At 42.3% G+C, this 22644-nt stretch overlaps 2 protein-coding genes across 2 annotated transcripts in view; one reads left to right on the top strand and one right to left on the bottom strand.

Moving 5' to 3' along the window:
• Positions 1-15096: 15096 nt before the first annotated feature.
• On the top strand, positions 15097-19185 carry ciao1 (cytosolic iron-sulfur assembly component 1). Its single transcript, XM_048243283.1, has 6 exons — positions 15097-15525; positions 15746-15894; positions 16088-16199; positions 16607-16695; positions 17252-17514; positions 18532-19185. The coding sequence occupies exons 1-6, from the start codon at positions 15387-15389 to the stop codon at positions 18764-18766; spliced, it is 987 nt and encodes a 328-aa protein (XP_048099240.1). The 5' UTR covers positions 15097-15386; the 3' UTR covers positions 18767-19185.
• Positions 19186-19216: 31 nt separating this feature from the next.
• Positions 19217-22644, bottom strand: part of snrnp200 (small nuclear ribonucleoprotein 200 (U5)) — a 28956-nt gene continuing 25528 nt past the window's right edge. The window contains 4 exon segments of the mRNA XM_048244554.1: positions 19217-19854; positions 20616-20708; positions 22089-22170; positions 22383-22543. Coding sequence (XP_048100511.1) covers positions 19705-19854; positions 20616-20708; positions 22089-22170; positions 22383-22543 — 486 coding nt within the window. The 3' untranslated portion in view covers positions 19217-19704.

Below are 22644 nucleotides of genomic sequence, written 5' to 3' on the forward strand. Positions count from 1 at the left end.
TGATCTACCTACATTCTAGTGACAGCTTTAGGATCTTCCAAAAAACATCTAAAGAATCTATTCACCTTGTTTCCAATAACATAATACTGTATTTTGTTTCCTTATACATGTAGAGTCACAGTTTGTATATGTTTATTATTGTTATTGATTATGGTTGCTGTTCTGTTAAATTCTATTTAGACCATTAATAGTATTGCCCTTAATTTCACTATAAACTACTAATTTTAATTAGCCTGGATGACAGCCGAACTTAGCCCCGCCTACAACATTTGAAGTCGGGAAGTTCGGTCTGGACTTGTTGCATTGTGGTAGCCTAGAAATCTAGACGCGCCCCTAGCGGCAGCAAATCAGGGCTAGTCTAGCAACTCTCCTTGTGAGCTCCAGAAATCGAAACTCAATCAGGCCAATGAAATCGTGTATAGAGTCGTTAGGTGGGCTTAACATAATGATTGATGGCAGAGTTGCAACGGTTTGGCTTGAATTCCCTGCTACTTGAAAACAAATAAGATGGATGTTGCTGTTGGCGAACAGTGTGACCGAAGTTAAGCTTTTATTAAGTTGGCAAGCGTTTGAACTAGCCAACTAGCTCCGCTGGTGGGAAACGCATGGTACTCATAGCGCTGCCGCTGTCCTATTGCGTGCAGAGGGAATTTGAAAGACAACTGATCATCCCGCCCATCGGACTGAGCACTGCGAACGGTGAGTGCCCAGACCCTACATTTTAATGTGGGTCTGGCTCGTCAGGCTAGCATTGTGGAGCAACTATGCCCAAACCAGAGCTGTTTGGACCAATCAAATTGGGCTTTGTACCATGATGGACAGATGAGCAACAGTGCATCGTCTATCACGTCATCTAAGCACACTTAGGTTGATTTTGTTTGCAACAATATCGCTGTGGCTAGAACCCATATGGAAAAATGCAAAAAAAGAAGACCCCATATGCATATTATTTCCATGCAGTTTGGCCTTTCATTTACACAAAAACTGAGTTTTTATCACAGAAAATGCTGAAAATGTCGGCCAAAGTGGATATGTGGGAAAACTCTGATTTCACTTTCATCAAGGGCAAACAGCGGGTTTACATTGTGACATGTTGTTCCCTCGTTTGTTTGAAATCTCCGATTGGCCACCTGTTTGCAGTTTGCGACACCCTTCCCCAGCTGTTGATTGCATGTTTGTAGCATCGGTGTGAACGGAATTATTTTTAAAAACGAAGGAGGGGAAATATCCGTTTTTCCGAATAGCCTGTCACAATTATAACATTTTTACTTATCTCTACCAGGGGTATCAGTAATTCTGGAGGGTTGCCCACTGTGCAAAAGCATTTGGGCTAATATAGGCCAGTATTTCTCAAAGTGTGGACCGCGGACCACTAGTGGTCCACAAGCTATATTTAATGGTTCTCGAGTAGATGTGGTAAAATATCATATTTTATATCAATGTATATCAGTGTCTTATATCAGCTGCCTATGCCCAACTCCAAATCAAAGTTGTGAGTGTGTGTGAGTTGTGTATGTTAATCCAAACAGTTTTATTTACATTGTTTGTTTCATTGTTTGTTTGTTGACAGTCTTCAACATGCCAACAGTTTTGCGACACTGCCTACGTGTCTACTAGCCTGGATACCAGACGATCTGACTTTGCAGAGAGTCTGGCCTAGATCCATTGGCAAACGTTTATTTCCTGGTTGGTGGACGCTTGTCTGAAGTTAACATTTGGTAATGACGTATGTTAACCACGGGGGACACAACGATAACGATAGGCTTGCAACTTAAACGTTATCGTTCTCAGGAACGCCCTCTGTTCGCTGGTTGGTTCGGAGACAAGTTGGCGAAATAAACGAAGTGAATAAGACCTATTTCAGACGGAGTACTGTAGGGAAATGTCAATGAGCGGAAGTACGTAGACAGGCGGAGTCAGTCTATGTGTCTACCAGTTTACATTTTCAATTTACAGTTATTCTCAGTTGCTTTGGTACATTTCTTCAATCATCATTATATTTGCACAACAGTTTTTCAAAACAATTAGAGCAAACTGCACTGCATAGTAGATTACCTGCAAAAGTGTATCTCGTATCTCGGGTTGATTGCAAGATAGTACATGTTTAAAAGTTTTTTTTTCTGTTGACATTGTGACAGTAAGAAAAAAAGGCTTTTACAGCATTGTGCAAATGAAAAATGGCCAATATACAGTAAAACACCCCTTAGTCAGAGCTGTTCACCACTGTACATCTTTCTATACCTCCTGACATTCCTGTCTGTCAGGTCATTTGTCATTTTCTAATAATGGCCTAAACTAAATAATGGCCTAAACTAAACTAATGCTGATAGGATCACGTTTCTTATTCAAATGGAGACCTGGTTAATGATTGAATTGAAGCCACCAAATTGTCTGAAAGAACTTTGAGCCTTACCTGTAGATGTAAGGTGTATCATTGTTTGCTAGACCTATATGACATACACAAACACACACACACACACACAGACACAGTTCTCTCTCATATGCAGCTAATGTGTATATCGTTGCTGTAGCAACCTGTCCTTTCTTCTCCTTTCTGTTGTTCCTATTGTCTGTCTGTCTGTCTTGCCCTGAAGAACACTTTGTAATCGAGATGTGTCAGTATTACAGTTTTTCTCAATTGCTAAAATGCACATAAAGAAACTGGGATCCACTTGATTGTGTAATCTCCTTGGCACAGAGAAGCGTGGGTGGGTGGGTATGATGGGTAGCTGTGGCCTACTGGTTAGCGCTTCGGACTTAACTTAACCGGAGGGTTGCCAGTCGAACCCTGACCAGTAGGCCCTTGAGCAAGGCTCCTAACCCCTCACTGCTCCCCAAGCGCCACTGTTGTTGCAGGCAGCTCACTGCGCCGGGATTAGTGTGTGCTTCACCTCACTGTGTGCTGAGTGTGTTTCACTAATTCACAGATTGGGATAAATGCAGAGACCAAATTTCCCTCACAGGATCAAAAGAGGATATATACTTAATACTTATACTTTCATCTGATGCACTGAAGCCCGGCGTGCTGTGATCAGATCACCGTCATGTGGATGTCTCCAACGAGAGAGCTGCCTGTCCACAGCCGGCTACAGAGGGTCAGTTGGGGCATTCCTTGAGAGCTGTGTGTGTGTGTGTGTGTGTGCTTGCGTGTATGCGCACGATGTGTTTACAGAAACACAGAGCAGGTCAGGCCTGTGAGATGAGTGTGACCAAATTCACTCTTTTCCATATTCATCTGATATCAATCATGATATCTAAAGGTGTTTTCATAGCTACTTTATTCCGTATCATGGGATGAATCCATGTACATTCTGAGCCTGTCCATTGGTTTGTTTGACGTTCATACAGCAACATTTAGAATAGATCAAAACTTACAAACAAAACTCCACGTCTACTCTCACACTGATCAGATCAACACAAAGCAGCATGTGAAGCAAATGAGGATGCACCTTTCTGTGTCTCTGAGGTCGATGTGAGCAATGCCTTTAGGAGGGTAAATTGTAGAAAAGCTACTGGACCGGATGGAATTTCTAACAGGGTTTTGAAATCCTGCGCTGCTCAGTTAGCTCCTGTGTTCACTTATATCTTTAACACATCATTGGCTCAAGAGACAGTTCCTACTTGCCTCAAGCAGTCTGTTATTGTTCCAGTACCGGAAAACAAAGTCCATCATGTCTGAATGACTACCGCCCAGTAGCCCTGGACGTCTACAGTGATGAAGTGTTTTGAGAAGCTTGTGAAAAACATTATCTGCTCATCCCTCCCTGCCTCCTTGACCCCCTCCAATTTGCTTACAGAGCCAACAGGTCTACAGAGGATGCCATCTCAAACCTCATGCACACCACCTTAACTCACCTGGAGGAGGGGAATGGGAATTATGTGAGGATGCTGTTCATTGACTTTAGTTCAGCATTCAACACGATAGTACCTCTCACCTTGGTCACAAAGATGAAGGCCTTAGGACTGAACACCACCCTGTGTCACTGGATATTTGACTTCCTCACCAACCGTTCACAAGTGGTTAGGAGTGGGGGTCTGACATCTGACTCATTAACCATCAGCACTGGTGCTCCCCAAGGCTGTGTTTTTGAGTCCACTGCTGTACAACATCTACACACATGACTGCAAAGCCAACAGTAGTCATACCTCCATCATCAAGTTTGCAGATGACAGTGATCTTGGGCCTGATTAGTAACAACAGTGAACAGTTCTACTTGGATCAGGTTGATGAGGTGGCACAGTGGTGTCAATCTAACAGCTTGACACTGAATATCAATAAAACCAAGGAAATGGTAGTGGATTACAGAAGGCAGCAGCAGAACTACAGTTACACCCCACTAATGATCAGCGGGCAACCTGTAGAGAGTCACAAGTTTTAAATACCTTGGTGTCCACATTACTGAAGACTTAACATGGACTGTTAACACTCAATATGTTCTGAAGAAGTCCAGACAACGACTCTACTTCCTTCGTCAGCTAAGGAAATTCAAAGTTTCTACATCCATCATGAAGGCCTTCTACACTTCAGCGGTTGAGAGTGTTCTAACTGGTAGCATCATCACCTGGTATGGGAACTCCACAGTTAGAGATTGTAGTACTCTGCAGAGAGTAGTGCGCTCAGCTGAACATTACTATAAGAACTCAACTCCCTGCTCTACAAGATATCTATTCCAGAAGAGTACTCCTAAGAGCCCAAAAGATTCTGAAGGACTCTTCTCATCCTAACAATGGATTATTCCTACCGCTGAAATCAAGAAGACGCCTATGTAGTCACAAAGCCAGAACTGAGAGACTCAGGAGAAGTTTTTTATCCCCAGGCCATCCAACTCTGAACTCACACTATACTGACTTTGCACACATTCACTCCTCAGCACTCTCAAACATTTCCCAACTCTGAACTCACACTATACTGACTTTGCACTCATTCACTCCTCAGCACTCATGACCCCACACACACACACACACACACCCACACACACCTACAAGACTTTTTTAGCACTTTTACATCCCTCTCCCTATGCTACAGACCTTTTATTTATTTTCTTATTTCATCACACGCCAAAACACACAAACACACACACACACACACACACACACACACACACACACACACACATATCTGACTTTCTCCAACTTTTGCACACTTTTATTTATTATTTTTTGATTTCTCCTCCATCTACCCACGTCCTTGATTGCCTAGCCTTTCTGCCCCCCACCCCCCCCCCATCCCCAACACACACACTTACATCATCACTGTCATCACTTCACATACATACAGCACACTGCTTGCTACAGTAAGCCTCCTCTACATACTTGCTGCACACTGCCCCCACACACACAGCACATTGTCTTCAGGATCTTCTCCAACACACATCCTTTACATGCTTACAGCACACTGCCCCCACCTACCCACCTACACACTACACACACACACACACACACACAGTCACTGCTCCCTCCCCTAAAGCCACACACACACATCTTCACTGTCATCACTCACATACATTACATACAGTACTCTGCTTGCAATAGTAAGTCCCTGCCCCCCCTACATACACAGCACATTATTTCATCAGGAAGCTTCTCCAACACACATCCCCAACATACTTACAGCACACTGCCCCAATACACACAGCACAGTGTCTCATGAGGAAGCTTCTCCAACACACATATTGCACACTGCCCTCTCCCCACATACACAGCACACTATCCCATCTCCCCTGTCATCCCCAACACACACACCAAGACCCTGGCAGTTGGTTAGCCCCCTGGATCCGGTGGATCTGCCCAAGGTTTCTTCCTTGGTAAGGGAGTTTTCCTTGCCCCTGTTGCTCTTGGGTGCTCCTTGTTGGTGCCCCCACCCAATCCCAATCCTCCCCATCTTTTTATGCAGCCCTTGCCACTTAATCTACTAAACCCCTCTTCTACTGCACTTTTTACCCCCATTAATGCACAAATAGGCTGACACCAGACATAATTTCACTGCATTTCTTACTTCCAGTAACTATATGCATGTGACAATAAACTTCCTTGTATCCTTGTATCAACAAACAGGTGTGCAATGCATGTGGCTCCTTGCCCTCAACGTGCCTTATAAAGTTCAGTAATGTGACATTCTCAAACCCATTGCTTGTTTGCAAATTGTAGTGTGTCAGTTATAAGATAAGATAGGATGAGCCTTATCTTATCTTATATGTCTCTAACATAGAGACATTTGACTTGGGCATCTTTTTTGTGTGATAGAGCAGGCTGGGTAATAAATTGGAAAAGGCCACACAAGAACAGGGCAGAGCTTATTTTTTTCTCCCTGGCTTTTGCCTCTGGATGAGTTTGGTTGTGTTGTGTTATTTCTGTGTTTTGTAGATCCCTTTCTGTTTTTAGGCCATTTGTATAATTTTTTTTTCTTAGCTTACTTGTACAGCACTTTGGTCAACTGTTGTTGGGCTTTATAATAATAAACCTGAACTCTGAAACCTGCTGATGTGATGCAGTGAGGCGCTTGACACACACATGCACACATACGCTTTGTTGACTTTTCATCAGCCGGTTATAGATTAAGTCATAAACATTTGCAAGTGGGTCCAGGGATCAAGTCTATCTTGACTATCTTTATTATGGTAACTCTCCAAGAGCGTTTCCCCATACATCATCAACATTTAAGGGCGGGGGGGGGGGGAGTCATATATGGCCATTTATGACTGCTGCTAGGCAGGGCGCCTGCCACCCATTGTGTCTTGCCCACCCAAACATTCAAGAAGTCAAAGGTTTTTTTCAGTTGTGCATCCAGGCGCGCGGGAACCTATTTTTGACCAGGGGTGCTGAATAACAAAAATAATGGATGTCCGACGATTTCTCATTTTTAGTAGCCTATATTCGAACCTATCCATAACCCTTTTTTGCTATTTGACTCATCATTTCACATACAAAAATATAAATAATGTCAGACAGCGAATTAGTAATTATTTAAAAATATATATATTTTTTAAAAATCTATCTCCTGCCAGCAGGGGGTGCTGCAGCACCCTCAGCACCCCCCTTCGCGCCCTTGTGTGCATCTGCACAGTGTGCAGTCTCAAACTCAACTGGTGGATTCCAAATTAACTTTTTAGGTCACCACTTTCTAAAGTTACCAGCAAATCAGAATTTCCACTAGGCAATTTTTTTTGCCTTCATGATTTCATTTTAGAAGTTTCTTGTATTAAAAAGGAGATTGCGGAGTCAATTTTGTTGGAGTTCGATGCAATGGGAAGATGCAGGATGAATTTCCAATAGGTAGTAATCTATTTGTAAGTTCTAACTTGTATGCGCATCAATTTATTATTAGGCTATAGGCTAGAGTTGTATCCATCTGTAAAGTCACGAGTTAGCCTATCAATAATAACTACAGAATGTAATTCCAGGGAATTACGAGTGCATGAAAATGACGATAGGACAGACATGGTGGTTGCACAGCTTAATAAAAGTTGATAGCTTAAAAGTAGACAGTTTAAAAGTTGAATGTAGATTGGGAGTTGATCACACTAGTTGACTGAAAAGCCCAGGCTGCCAAACAGTTGTGGGCAGAGGACACAATTGGCGGGAGTCATAGCTGATGACAACTGACAGTTGGATTGGCTGAACAGTTAAATAGTTGGATAGTTTAAATGGTTGAAATATTTCATAGGGAATTATTGTAGTGAGGACTTTTATTTTGAAACAGCTTTAGGCAGAGGAAACAGTTGACGGGAGTCATAGTTGATGACAACTGACAGTTGGAATAGTTGAACAGTTAAAAACTTGGATAGTTTAAATGGTTAAATAATTTAATAGGGGATTATAGCAGTGAAGACTTTTATTTTGAAACAGTTGTGGGGAGAGGAAACAGTTGACTGGAGTCAAAGTTGATGACAACTGACTGTTGCTAGAGTAGTTATGGTGGTTGCTATGCTGGTTGCTAGGTTAATGATTGCTAGGTTTTAACTGTGAATGTGGTTGCTAGGCTGTTGCTAGGGTACTTGAAGTCGTTGCTAGGTTGTTGCTAGGGTGTCCATGGTGGCTACTATCAGAAATAAAGGAGTTACTACAGTGGTTTGCTAGTATAATCATCTTGGTTGCTATGGAAACTTACATAGATGCTTAATTTCAATGGTTGCTAAATTGGTTTCTAGGTAGGTGGTGGTTTAATATAGTAGGCTAGAGGCATAGTTGATGATAACTGACAGTTGGAATAGTTGAACAGTTAAATAGTTGGATAGTTTAAAATAAATGATTTAATAGGGAATTATTGTAGTGGAGACTTTTATATAGACTTTTATAACAGTTGTGGGCAGAGGAAACAGTTGAACAGGATCTGTAGTCTTAAGAGAGCCAGATTGTGTGCTTAAAGCCTGAGACAGACAGTTGCTGGAGGTGGCCGGAACCATATGGCTCTGGCCGGAACACTTGGCATAGGATTCTAAGTGCCCTATTGTGATGCCATAATCCGTCCCGGAAAGAGAAGTGAGAAACAAGAAACTTGTTTTAAATGTGTTTCTTACCTTCTAACATCCACATTGTCTACCGAACTTATGCTAACCGCTAATTTCTCCAGCAGAGGGGGAAATCCTGCCAAGTTTCCCTTTAAGTCAATGGGGACATTTTTAATAGTTTTTAATTAATAGTTTAAAAAGTATAAAAGTTACAAATATGAAAAATACATTCCACACCTGTTGTTCTGCCTTCCATAAGAATGCATCCTATTTTGTATGTGATTACCTTATTTCTCATTCCTTTGTGTATGCTGCCACCTTCTGGTCTTTTGAGGTAACTGTTTAGTAATTAAGTACTACTTCCTGTTAACTTCCTGATTCACGCTTCAGTCGACCAACGAAGTTTACACAGATGAACACGGTGCCAGCTATTCTCCATTTTACGCTTGAGCTTTGGACATTATTTGTCTGTAAGTAGATGATTTGTGTTAGAGTAATATTCCTCGCCATATCTCTTTAGTTTTTTTACTTCTGTAACTTAGATATATGTTTTGTGCAAACTTTAGTTAGCTAAGTTATGCTAGCTCGCTGGTCATGTTGTAAACGCTATTCCTAGCGATCTGTATGTGCTGAAGCTATGTGGTTAGCAACATAGCTGACTTGTATTTCATTTGTATTGTAATGTAAAACTTATATGTATTTTCTGTATTGTTTTACAGTTTTACACAAAAAAGACAAAGAAGACAAAAAGTAAACAAATTCAATCAGTCCTTGGATTTATTTGGAGCTTTGTCAAAGTGTTATCTAGCTGTCTAGTTCTGCCTGCTGGTGACGCAGTACGAGGGCAGCATACCTGTCCTAAGTAAGACCTAGGCTACGTAGTTTGAATGAAGTTTCTACATTAAGGTTGAAGCAATTAAACGCGGAAAAAGTGTTAGAAGAAGAATAATAAGAAGAAATCGGATAACAGTAGATTGCAATTTCATGCACTCTAATAAAATAAAAAAGGCCAAACTTATTGTATGATTACTGTAATGGTTTGAACTGCGCTGCGCAGTGACGTCATGGACAGATACGCAATGAAGAGCTAGAGTTGAGCACGGTGTGTGGATGTAACCTGCAAGTTCTAATAGTAAAGATACTAAACGAATTCCAACATCTCTTCATTGAACTATACGCACCACGAACATTACAATTACTATTGTTAAAATAATCAATTATTTTTTTTACTTTATTATTTGTAGGCCTACACATTTGCACTTTTATTATTACATTTTATGATAGTCTAGGTCTACACATGTTTAAAATGTTGAATTGTTTGCTTTCCTCTGTAGGCTTATTTAAAAAAATAAAGCACTGTTTGGAACAGGGATTCAGTTAATGCGTAGAGCAGAGGTTCTCAACCTTTTTCTTTTTTTTCCCTTTTTCGCGGGCTGGGCAGTGAAGTTCTAATGCGCATAAGGTAGGCTATGCTCACCTAATTTGAGCCAGAGCCGCTTGCTCTAAGGTATTCCTGTCCTTCCCAAACTACGTTAAAATAGTGTGTTTAGCAACCATAATTAAAAAAAATCCCGGGGGAGAAATCTCCCTCATCCCAGAACTTTTAAAAAGCTTGAAACACCCCTATAGCCCACGTAGCCTATGCCAGTGTTGTAAAAGTTACGTTTCATGCCGATTTGATAAGGGATGACATAGGTAGGTGGACGTGATTAAGAGGGGCTTTCTGTTCCAGTTTATGTAAAGGTTTTTCTTAGGCTCAATAAGGAGAGAGCAAATTTTGTATTTATTCTGCTAATTTTTGCCAGTTGCTACGTACGCTCATCAATACGTCAACAACACGCCTCTTTATGCAGACAGGACTTAGGGTGTATTCAGAGCACCTCGGAATGACAAGGACCGCCCCCATGGCTACTTTGTTTTTCCGACAGCAAGTGTTCAAGTGCATGCTTTGCCATCAAATGTGTGACAAACACGGATGCCACAACAAAGGTTAAAACCTATTTTTTACAGTCTATGGTTAAAACATACACTCACTAATCCTAAACAAACAACTGTATTTGCTTAAAATATAGTGTAAGATGCTCGTGAAAGAAAGATTTGCAGCTTTTCAAGTGATAAAAAGGGCAAATTCCCAAGTTCACATTAAAACTGTTGGACATGAAAGGCCACATGGACTACAAACGAACTACAACGTGACGACAAAAGTGATGACGAGCCCCTAACTGGGCAACTCTGTTAGCAAAATCTTGCCCCAGTTTCCGACCTCTGACTCACACATTGACGTGAATGACGCGGAATGATGATGTTTTCACTCGGAGAAAGGTTTTTCCGAAGCCCATGAACGCTAGGTAAATCCCCATTTCATGCCCATAGACATGAACTACGACAAACTATCTTGCTCTGCTGAACAATCTTTGATACAACCTCACATACACAAAACGTTAAAAGCCATGTCCTTGAAATGGATTAAAATCGTTTGGTAATGTTGTGTAAGCGACAGCATGTGTAGACAAAAGGCATGTGACCAGCGTTAACGGCAACCTACAAATAGAGGGTATAACAAATGCTCTCCAGTTTTTACCTGCTCCTAGAGTAGGGCTATTCAACTTCATAACCGAGTGGGCCAGACAGGAAAACCACTGGGTCGTTGTGGGCCACTCAAAATACGGTGTTGCTAAAATAACTCCCATTGTGGCTATTAGAGACATGCGTTCATGAGTATCCTGCTACATTTAATGAGTCAAGTCAAATACATTCACACACAAAAAAAAACCACCAATGTATGTGGTGGACATTCTTTTATTCTGAGATACATCAATAGGCTCTCAAAACAATTCCAAACAGACATAAGGTGCTTATAGAGAGCAAATCCATACTGATTATTTGTCAAATAAACCAGTAAAACAGTATTAGGGGATAGGATATATTACCCTGGAAATCCAGAGTTCTCACGAGAGCACAATGGAATTGTCTCTGCGAGACACTCATGGCAAAGAGCAATGATGCACGTTACTTTTTCCCCTTGCATTCCGGGGAACCAGCTAAACTGATGAAGACAGCGCTGCAACGTTGAAGGACAGTACACATTGGTCGTAGTGTTATCCGATTGCGACGAAGTCCGAAAGGAGGAGTAAACGAAGGAGTAAACATGGTCTAGTGTTATCCAATTGCGTGCAGTGAGATTTTTAAATGCATGCTTGTTGCCTGCCCCTCGAGTTGGGCCATTAGGCCTACAATTGCTCTTTGCCAGACCCTTAATCTTTCTAGATTATCAGGGTCTGGATTTTCCAGGCTAGCAATAGATGGCCCTTGTAATAATATTAATGAACATAAAAAAACAACAATAAATAAATAAATAGATAAATAAATAGAGGTAAAGAATCAGGGGGTGTTAAAAGCTAGGGAGAAGAGGTAGGTGTTTAGGTTGGGTTTAAAGCTACTGATAGTGGTGCAGGATTTGACCTTTTATAGTAGAAGGCTATTCCAGAGCTGGGGAGCATAGAAAGCTCTGTCACCTTTAGATTTACCGGTAGATAGTAGATAGTAGTGTGCAAACCTGTCATGAAGGTAAACAGTGGCTACTTTGAATAATCTGTTTCATAAAGCATCTATTTCGAAACATTTTATCCGTTAAAAAATATGTTTCATGTACTATATACTGGCACACATGTGATGATTGGCTATAATGTGTATATCTGAGCCACAGAACTAAGACACTGGATTATTCTTTTTTTTTTGAGAGAGAGAGAGAGAGGGCACACGATTAGAATTGTTGAATGTACCTTTACACTCTCAGAAAAACAATTGACCACTGCTAGAAATTACTACTATTAATTAATAGCAAACACTTTGATAAATTATGATCTAAAATCTAATCTAAAAAGTTGTGTTCCTCTTATTTTCTTCATACCCATATGGACATGATTTTGATTTGGGCTTTGCCCTGGGTCAGTGAGCGACATACAGTGTTACCCACAACTATTTCTAATCAAAGATTTACTGCGCCCTAGTGGACAAAGCCTGCATGGCATGCCTTACAGATTTACTGCCTCCTAGTGGACAAAGCCTGCATAGGATGCCTTACAGATCCACTGTGTATTGATGCATTACAGTGTTTTTTTTTCTGTTTTAACTGTGGATATCACAGATATCAGGGAGCTGCCTCATGAGTGTGATGGTGTTTGGGCAACTATACCCGACTCAAAAAATCAAATCCTGCACTGGGGCCCACTGATTTCTGGTGTTGTGGTCCCCAGTTTGTTGCAAAGGTCAAACATGTAGCTATGATACAGGACACATGATTTAGCGTATTTTAATATTCATAGTGGGTTCAACAGTAATAGAATATTCTGATATATGATATATGAAGTTTAATGAGTTAAATATAGTTCACAGTTGACAGAATAGTTCCATCAACAGCATTATTCACAGTCCACAGAAAGGTTCCATAAACATTTAAGTGAGATCAGTGCCATTCAGACATCTGAGGGGTATTCCAAGTAGGCCTATGTGGTTTAGTGACAAACTTGGGTAAATTGACTCAGAATAAGTTGTAAACCTCCCAGTAGAAAAGCTGTATGATACAGGAAACATGGTTGTGTGTATTTTAATATTCATAGTGGGCTTAACAGTAATAGAATATTCTGATATATGATATATTATAAAGTGATGACATCCAATATAAAAACTGGGAACATAACTAATCCACGTTTGACAGCATAGACAAAACTGGTTTGATACAAGTTTTAATGAGTTAAATTTACAGAAAAAAAATCCATTAACATTTTCAGTTCAGTGCCATCAAAAATAAAGTGATGAACAGACATTGGTGTGGCATAAAGGAAATGGAGTAACAGGGTTCAATATCAACAGCATTTGTTAGACAAGTTCCATAAATATTGTAAAGTGCAAGTTTGTAGGTTTGTTTCTGATCCTTAAAAACAGACATTGGTTTGGCATAGTAAGTGTAACGGTTCATCAATTCAAGGCAAAAGGTGACTTGTCACTTGTACAGTGTCAATGGGTTCATCAACAGCATCTGTTATTTACAGTTCACAGAAAGGTTCCAGCCCCAATGAAGAGATTAAATAAAAAGGAATTAAGAAACATTTTAGAAACTGCTAAGATCAACCCGTTCATTGCAATCAGTAAAGAATCAGGGAGTGTCTTCACAGGCTCAGTAAGACAGAGTTACCGTCATGCAGTTGGTTCTATGATTTCGAACAACTGGTGCATGTCATTTTGTATGTTCCCACCTTGCTAAAATTGCTTGGGTACACTTTGGCTGAGAACAAAAGTGCTTCAGACAGCAGGTGGGCAAATAAGATGGCATAGTAAACTGGGTAAACTCCATAAAAGAGGACTGAGTCAACCAGACGATGGGAAAATGGGACACAGAGTGGCGAATGCAGGTGATGAAGGTGGAGCTCATAAATAAAACATTCAGTCACAGTGTAGCAGATGCCCTGCAGTACTGCAATGAAGAGCTGCACCTTCCTCAGTTCCAGGGGTGTGAGGAGACCGTTCAGTTCATTCAGTCTTCTTGAACAAGGCAGTTGTTCTGGAGAGATACAAAATAATAAATAAATGAATGAAAAGGAATTTGAGAGGCATCTTATTCTTGTTAGGGTAAATGACATGTGATTAATACAGTGTTGGGCAAGCTACTTCTAAATTTTAGTGAGCTAAACTATCAGTTACTCTGCCATGAATAAAACACTACACAAAACTACCACCCAGTCAAATGTATTAGTAGCCTAAACACAGCAGTAGGCTAGTTCACTACATAGGAAGCTACTTTAAATTGTGCTAATTTCACATGACAAGAAAAGTGTAGCTTGTCTGGCTAAGCTTACTTGATAAATAAAAGAAGTTGAGCTATTGAAAAGTTACTTTATTCAGGAAATAGTGAGGCTACCACCAACACACTTAGGCTACAAGTAGCAGCTAGCGATTGCCCAATAGGCTAGTCTGTGCCACTTGTGTAAAATTCACCGCCAAATCTAGTATGATTTATTTCTACAATAGCCTTCTTGTGTCAGTTGTAATCTAAGTCAGTGTTATGGAATATGACTTATCAAGTCTCAGTTCATAGCCGGGTGAACACCGAGTAAACATAGCCTAGCTAGATGGCTAGATAGATTTTCATACAGTAATATCCCAGATTGCTCCTTCTCAGCTCTCTGGTAATATTCTATTCACAAAATACAACCAATAGTACGGTTATGTTAAATCTTACTTGTGAAAAGTAAATCCCCCGAGTATGGTCCGCCAATTTGAGAAGGAACATGCTGCACAGTGCTGTCATCTTGTGTCTTCTGCTGCAACGCAACGAGGAGTATGACCGGTCCAAGATGGCGGCCGCATTTCTTGTTTCCAGCAGCCAATGCGGCGTCTATGTATATTATGTCTATGCCCCTGAGTGTCTAGTGATGAGGCCCTATAGGGGCCTATGACGAGGGGTCAGGCAGGAGCTGCTGGACAGAGGCAGCATATGAGAGCAGAAGGTGCACAAGAACTAAGCCGGTCTAAGATTGCGGAGGCAAAATATTACATTTATTTAGAGCACCTTTAATTATCATTTTAACTGCCAAACCCAAACCTTCAGCACAACGCATTCTCCATTCCTTGGCTATAGGTGGCAGTGTTACCATATCTGCTGCAGTTTTAAAGGCACGAAGAAAAAAAGGTTCAGGGAGTTGTTCTGATAAGATAAACAGTTTTGCTTAAAAACGTTAGTTTGTTGGCAAACTAAACAGCAGTTTTATTGTCGTCACTCGTCTCTATCTGCTCGATCTGAAAGTCATAGCTTGACTTTTTCATCCGTAAATGTTGAACCTGTCACAGTGCGGAAGTTGATGCTGTGTTACCATACAACATCTTGGCTAACGTTAGTTACTGTAGAGTAGGCTAGCCCCCTAGCAAGCAAGCTAGCTAGCTATGAAGGACACGCTTGATCTTCTTCATAGATTCAGCGCGCACCCTGACTCGCGCTGCTGGTACGTGGCCTGGAACCCAAAGGGTACACTGCTTGCTTCATGTGGCGGTGACCGAGCTATTCGCATTTGGGGGAAAGAAGGTAAAGGTCTTAACGTTAGCATACTGATCAAAATCTAACGGAAGCTTAGCTTCCGTCAAGTATCTGGTAGCCCAACATGTAACGTTAACAAACTTACTTTAAGTCATTCTGCTGTGCTCAACTCAGGAGTTAATATTACAGTAACATTATATGGAAACAATGAAAGGTATGCAAATAGTAATCAGTGCAAGTGTAAGCGATGTTTGCGCTTTTCACGTAGGCGAGTCGTGGGTTTGCAAGTGTGTGCTGTCAGACGGCCATCAGCGCACCGTCAGAAAGGTAGCTTGGTCACCATGTGGGAACTACCTGGCCTCTGCAAGCTTCGATGCCACAACGTGCATTTGGAAGAGGAAGAACGACGACTTCGAGGTAAGACACTAATGCATCATTGACAACAGGCCAGGAAAGTTTGGTTGGTTGACATCTTGTTGATTTGACAAACATAACCCAACTTGCTTGAAAGGATCCGACCCTGATCATGGTAGCTCTGCCAGATCCCAGCTGGATCCGTGTCAGTTTGGCAGGACATGATAACTTTATTTGCTACGTGTGTGATCCGCAGTGCTTAACGGTGTTGGAAGGCCATGAGAACGAGGTGAAGTGCGTCGCCTGGTCCCCATCTGGCAACCTCTTGGCCACCTGCAGCAGAGACAAGAGTGTGTGGGTGTGGGAAGGTAACCTCAACCAGAAGTCATCTCACCTTTTTGGACTTAATATGGAGACAGATAGCTGCCTTTATAATGCAAGTGCATAAAGAATGAAAACGAGCGCAGATTCAGGAATCGAGAGAGTAAGTACAGAAACTGACTTAAGTGTTAAACCCATAGATAACGGACAAGAGAGTGTGGGTGCGGGGAGGTAACCTCAACCCCAACTGATCTCACCTTATAAGACTGAGGTGTTGTTGATAATCCCCAAACCATGTCATCGTAATCTTGTGATTCTTAATAGTTAGAAAACATACACGTCATACCATTTTTATTTAAACCCTTGATCTCTAACTCAAGAGTGTTTGTATAGACATATAGACTGATAGACAGACAGTGAACTAATTCTCTCTCCCTCTCCTGCCCCGCTCCAGTGGACGAGGACGATGAGTACGAGTGTATGAGTGTGGTGAACTCCCACACACAGGACGTCAAACACGTGGCCTGGCATCCCACTATGGAGGTAATGTCAGGCCGCACCTCATGAGTCTTGTTGTGGGTTACATGGACATTGTATAAGTGAGAGTCTTGTGTTTGTATGTTTCAATGTGTGTATGGAGCACAATGGTCATTTCCCCTCTGGGTGGAATAAAGTACATCGAATCAAATCTGATCTAATCAAATATAGATAGGAAAGTCAGCTGTCACCATAGATATTAGAAAGCTAGATCCCACATTGGGCTCCAGATCGTACGTAAATAGCGTCGCCATCTTGGTGGGGGCAACAATAACTGGAGGCCAATGGAGGAGCATGTGACTCTGACTGGAAATCAAACAGGCGTCTCTGATTGCGGCAGGTGTTGCTGTCACTCCCCCATAGACAATAAAGGTGTTGCCCCCACCAATATGGCAGCCGCGATTACGATGCCACTTAATAGAACTCGACAGTCCATGAGGGATCTAGCTTTCTAATATCTATGCTCACCACTGGGCTCCAGTGGAATGCACACTCACCACTGGGTTCCAGTGGAATGCACATACTCACCTGAGACTACGTTCTGTAACCCCCCCCCCTCCAGCTCCTGGCCTCGGCAAGCTACGACAACAAAGTGTGCATCTACAAGGAGGAGGACGACGACTGGGAGTGCCGGGCCACGCTGGAGGGCCACACCTCCACCGTCTGGAGCGTGACCTTTGACCCCGCCGGCCAGCGGCTTGCCTCCTGCAGCGATGATCGCACCGTTAAGATCTGGAAGGAGGTGCAGCCGGACGGCGAGGTTCCGTGGAAGTGTGTGTGTACGCTCTCCGGGTTCCACGGACGAACGGTGTATGACGTGGCGTGGTGAGTACCTTGGGCTTCGCTGAGCTTCTGGTTGGTTAGGGAATAAATGACAGAGGTTTTGAGCTACTTCAAGCTTACGGTTTCCTCTGAACCACACATACGTTTATGTGAGACAAGATCAAATGAAGGATGGTTTCAATGCAACATTTTCATAAATGAGGCCTCAGGCCTTGGACTGTAGAAAGCGCCCCAAGGTGTCAGGTGTTGAGGGTTCCTACACAGTATGGAAAACCTGGAAAAGTATGGAATTTGATTTTAGTAATTTCCAGGTCTGGATAGGTATGAAAAAAAAGAAACAAGGGTATGGAGAAATATTTGTTTCCAGACTATTGCATCTGCATTACCAATCACTTCACTCAGGTCATAATGAACCATTCCTACTGCTGTGTAGCTTTATGTGTGTAACTGTCAGTCCATATCGTCAAGATAAAATTACATGGGGATCCTACAGAAAAAAATTCTCCCACAAGGGGACCCTGGCACCAAAACCAAATTGAGAAACCCCTGCTCTATGCAAGTGCCCTACACCATTGTGCACTGGTATGTTTGCGTAGCTCTGCTATTCTCGGCTAAAACACTGGCACTTTTTCCACTAAGACATGGATACTGCATCTGATAAACCGTTACTGCAAACAAAAACATGTGAAATTTTGAAATTAAAAAAGTGTAGGAACCCTGTGTACTGTATGTAACCTGCTCTGTACGAGCTGGCTACTGTTATAGATAGATACTTTATTGATCCCCAAGGGGAAATTCAAGGTCTCAGTAGCATACATACATCACACACAACATGCACTTACAGCAGAAAAAGTAATATACAAATAAAAAACTCCACTGTACAATAGACAGAACATAATCATGATGCTAAAATACTAAATATACTATATAAACTAAAATCAAATAATATATATATATATACATAAATATCTAAATAAATAGCTAAATAAGTAAACAATTGAATGGTCTTCAGATAAACTGATCAGCTGTGTGCTGTCTCACCCTCCCGTCCCTGTCCAGGTGTCGGCTGACCAGTGCCCTGGCCACAGCCTGCGGGGACGACGGTGTGCGCGTGTTTAAGGAGGACGTGACCTCTGACCCCGAGCAGCCCGTCTTCTCCATGAGCGTGCACGTGCCCAAAGCGCACGGCCAGGACGTCAACTGCGTGGCCTGGAGCCCCAAGGAGGCGGGGCTTCTGGCCTCCTGCAGCGACGATGGAGACATCTGCCTCTGGAGCTACAAATCAGAGGATTGATATCCCGATTGGCAGGCTAGAGGACCAATGAACTGTGAACGTGTTGCTGTAACGGAACGTGAGCCTTGCGGGTTGAGTCGGAGTGTAGGCAAGCTTTAAGATCAGTCGTATGCCAAAACCATCAACACCCGTGTGTGAAAGGAATCCCAACTGAGGGTGTAAATGCTCATTTGTTTCAGAGGATTTTGCCATGCCTCATTTAGTATTGTCTCTGCCTCTGTAGGATCAGAACAAGAGCACCTCCTCATATGAAGTTCAACATTTAATTCACTTCACACTTTGTGAACAATCCCTCCTCGTAAATGCTTTTTTCTGGTAGAACTTTTTCCATCATGGCTTTTACATGTGCTTTTCGATTTTTCATGTGATTGTCACGCAATGGGATGAGTTTTGATTAAAATAAGAAATTTAATTACTAATTGTGTGTGGTGAAGAGAAAGCCCAAGTATATTGTTTTTATTTGTTTATTTAGACTGGCATAAAACACTACAAAACAACCATGGCCGATTTCCATTATAAAAAATGCGTTTCACATTTCAAATAAGCATTACTTCTCTCAACTTAGTTACTTCTGTGGTGAAACCAAAGAAGGATTCTGTAGGGATACAACACACCAAAACGTTTTGGGTTTGCAATGTCTGCTCCCAGTGATTACCCCTGGTTTTACACTAGCAAGCGCTATCATCGGCTACATTAAAAACCCACCACGAGCCGCTTCAAAAGAGGTGATTTTATCACAGTCATGTGTGGATTAAACAGGGAAAAGGAATAAGACAAGCAGTATTTCACTGCCCCACAGCTCACTGGCTTATATACAAAATACAGACAGCCATTAAAGGACGACGCCATTTCTCTGCTCCCAGATCAGCCTGAGACACGTGTACGAGTCTCCTTGACTACGCCCTGGGCTCGGACAGGGCGCGTGGCCTGACTCCAGATCAGTCGGAGTCGCTCTCGCCCTCGCTGTCGGCCTCCTTGACGTCCACGCTGAACTTGTACTCCTGGTCACAGCCCATGTAGGCGTCGCTCATGAAATAGAGCGTGTAGTTGTGGACACCCTGGACCGGGGCCACAAAGTCCAACTTCACCTGCAGACGAACACACACCACACGGTCAGGGTCAGACATTTCAGCCCTCAGGTTACCTGTTTAAATGGACTACACCTAAGCTTCACTAGACCAACCACACACTCAGGTTTCCTGTTTAAATGAACTACACCTAAGCTTCACTAGACCAGAGACTTTCTAATGAGGAGACAGCACTCAAAAAAACTGTTGTCTACACATATCCCAGCCCTTCCGCGACAAAACACCGACATGTGAATACATAGAGCCAATCGTGGTGTGTTGTGAATACATTAAGCCAATCATGTGGTGTGTTGTGAAGACATCGTGCCAATCATGTGTTGTAATCTTGCCACTGGAGCAAGGTTGATGCCGTGAAGCCTTGCGCATGTGTGCCGAAATAGATGCCCGATAAGTGCCCAAAAAGCGTTGCAATATGGCCGCCGAGTGGAGGGACTTGCTCAGGGGCGGCTGAATGCTACTAATGTCCACAGGGACAGGATCAGGTCAATCCCACTGATGAGATGGGAGTTCACACACTGTCTCTCTGTGTATCTAGTGTAGTTTTTATTTTTATTCGTATTTAGGACAGACAGATTTTCTACCCTCAGGTCATCTGTTTAAAGGGACTACACCTCAGAGTTTAAATATGTGCTCCTAAGATCAGCTCGACTCCAATAACCACAGTCATACAAATGATCAGTTCATTAAGCAACATGGCACGAGTGAGAGTAGGGTTGTAAAACGCGCGTGTGTGCGTGTGCGTGTGTGTGTGTGTGACTGACCTTGGCCTTCTGTTGCAGCGTGAGCCTCTTGATGGAGATTAGACTGTTGGACTTGGGGTCTCCGATCACCACCCACCAGCCTTCCTCACGTTTCTATGGCAACACACGACAAACAGCATTCAGCAGAGAACACAGCAAAACTATTACATCCAACTCCAACACCCAACTGAATAATCTGCAGAACTGGCAAACATTTATATATTTACTGAATAATCTGTATAACTGGCCAACATTTAATAATCTGGAGAATTCACACATGCACATATTAATGAAATTATCTGCAGAACTGCCCTACATTTATTTATATTTTTACTAAACGATCTCAGCATTTACATATTCACGGAATAATCTAAAGAACTTCCAACCATTTGTATGTTTACTATATCACAAAAATAGAAAATAATGGAAAAGTCTGCCCAGACAGAGATTAAAGACTCAGGAAACTAGTGATGGGGACGAGACCGCCTATGCCGAGTCCGAGTCAAGACCGAGTCTTTGAAGGGTCGAGACCGAGTCTGTTGGTTTTCAAATACAGTCGAGTCCGAGTCAAGACCGAGTCTTTGAGGAAGCAAGTCCGAGTCGAGACCAAGACCATAAAACATGTCAGTTTTCATATTCATAATTTCATATCACCCCAGTTAATAATCAACCATTAGGCCTACAGACTCAGCTAGATTGGGAATTGTTTAGAAGAGCAGTCTTAACGTCTTAATATGGACTATGCTGACCTACAGACACTCACCGGCAGCAGAGCCATAGAGATAAATAAACGGCTCTGACGGCAGTATCTTTGCATTGCACCATGGGATGTCATTTTCAAATAATGCCGGTCAACATTGCATTTTATTATTATTGTTGTTATGTGTTGTGTGTTTTTTTTATAGGAACATAAAAAATGCGTTGGTCTCGAGGACTCGGTCTGAAATTACGAGTCCTTCTCCTCCCACTGTGGTCCGAGACCGAGTCAAGACCGATTCTTTGAAGGAACGAGTCCGAGACGAGACCGAGAAAGCAGAAATTGGTCTCGAGTCCGAGATCGGACTCGAGTACTACATCACTACAGGAAACAATTGCCGCTGTTTTGACTTAATTAGCTGATTAGAGCTCTTCTTGGGTCAACATTTCTGTATTACAAATTCTTTATTCTTATATTTGAGATACTGGATTTTTGATTTTCATGAGCAGTAAACCGTAATCATTAAGATTATAATGATCAACATTAAAACCTTGAAATATTTCACTTTATGTGTAATGAATCTAGGTTATATGAAAGTGTCACTTTCTGAAATATTACTGGAATAAATGGACTTGTCCATGATTCTCATTTTTTTGAGATGCACCTGACCTGTATAATCTGCAAAATTTGAGCCATCAAGCATTAATGGTAGTGCTGTCAGCTGGGGGAGACAGAAAGGGACAAACCACAAGTGTGTGTGTGTGTGTGTGTGTGTGTGTGTGTGTGTGTACACTGACCTGAGGGAAGAATGGTGCAATGACTGGACCAGTCACCTCCTCCTCTCTCTCCAGCTGCACCAGAACCAGAACTGGACCACCACTGAGAGAACACACACACACACACACAGGCATTAAATACACACATACAGACACACACACACACACACACCTTAAACACCCACACAAAATAAACACACACACAAACAAACAAACATACATACAACACTAAAAAATACGCACACTACATAAACATGCAAAACACACACATACGCCCTCCATCATAACCACACATAACAGTGTGCGATGTCTGACCTTTTGACGATGTCCTTGTCGGCCACCTCGTAGGACAGTTCGATGTTGGGGTAGCGGTTGCAGAAGCGGGCCACATCGGCCATTTGGCCGTCCGACAGCTGCAGCAGCCCGTTACGCTCGTCATCCTCCAGCTCCATGATGTCAAAGATGCTCTCCACGCCCTGACACACACACGCACACACACGTGCGCACGCACACACACATGCACACACACACGCACACACACACACAAAAAAACGTAAATACTTCTCCAGCTTCGAAC

Source organism: Alosa alosa, chromosome 5, assembly GCF_017589495.1.
Source record: "Alosa alosa isolate M-15738 ecotype Scorff River chromosome 5, AALO_Geno_1.1, whole genome shotgun sequence".
NCBI classification, from domain to species: Eukaryota; Metazoa; Chordata; class Actinopteri; order Clupeiformes; family Clupeidae; genus Alosa; species Alosa alosa.

Bases quoted from the DNA above. Each gene is read 5' to 3' on its own strand.
- ciao1 (XM_048243283.1), top strand. From the start codon at position 15,387: ATGAAGGACACGCTTGATCTTCTTCATAGATTCAGCGCGCACCCTGAC. The intron at 15,526-15,745 runs GTAAAGGTCTTA...CTTTTCACGTAG, and splicing joins TCGCATTTGGGGGAAAGAAG to GCGAGTCGTGGGTTTGCAAG. The intron at 16,200-16,606 runs GTAACCTCAACC...GCCCCGCTCCAG, and splicing joins GAGTGTGTGGGTGTGGGAAG to TGGACGAGGACGATGAGTAC.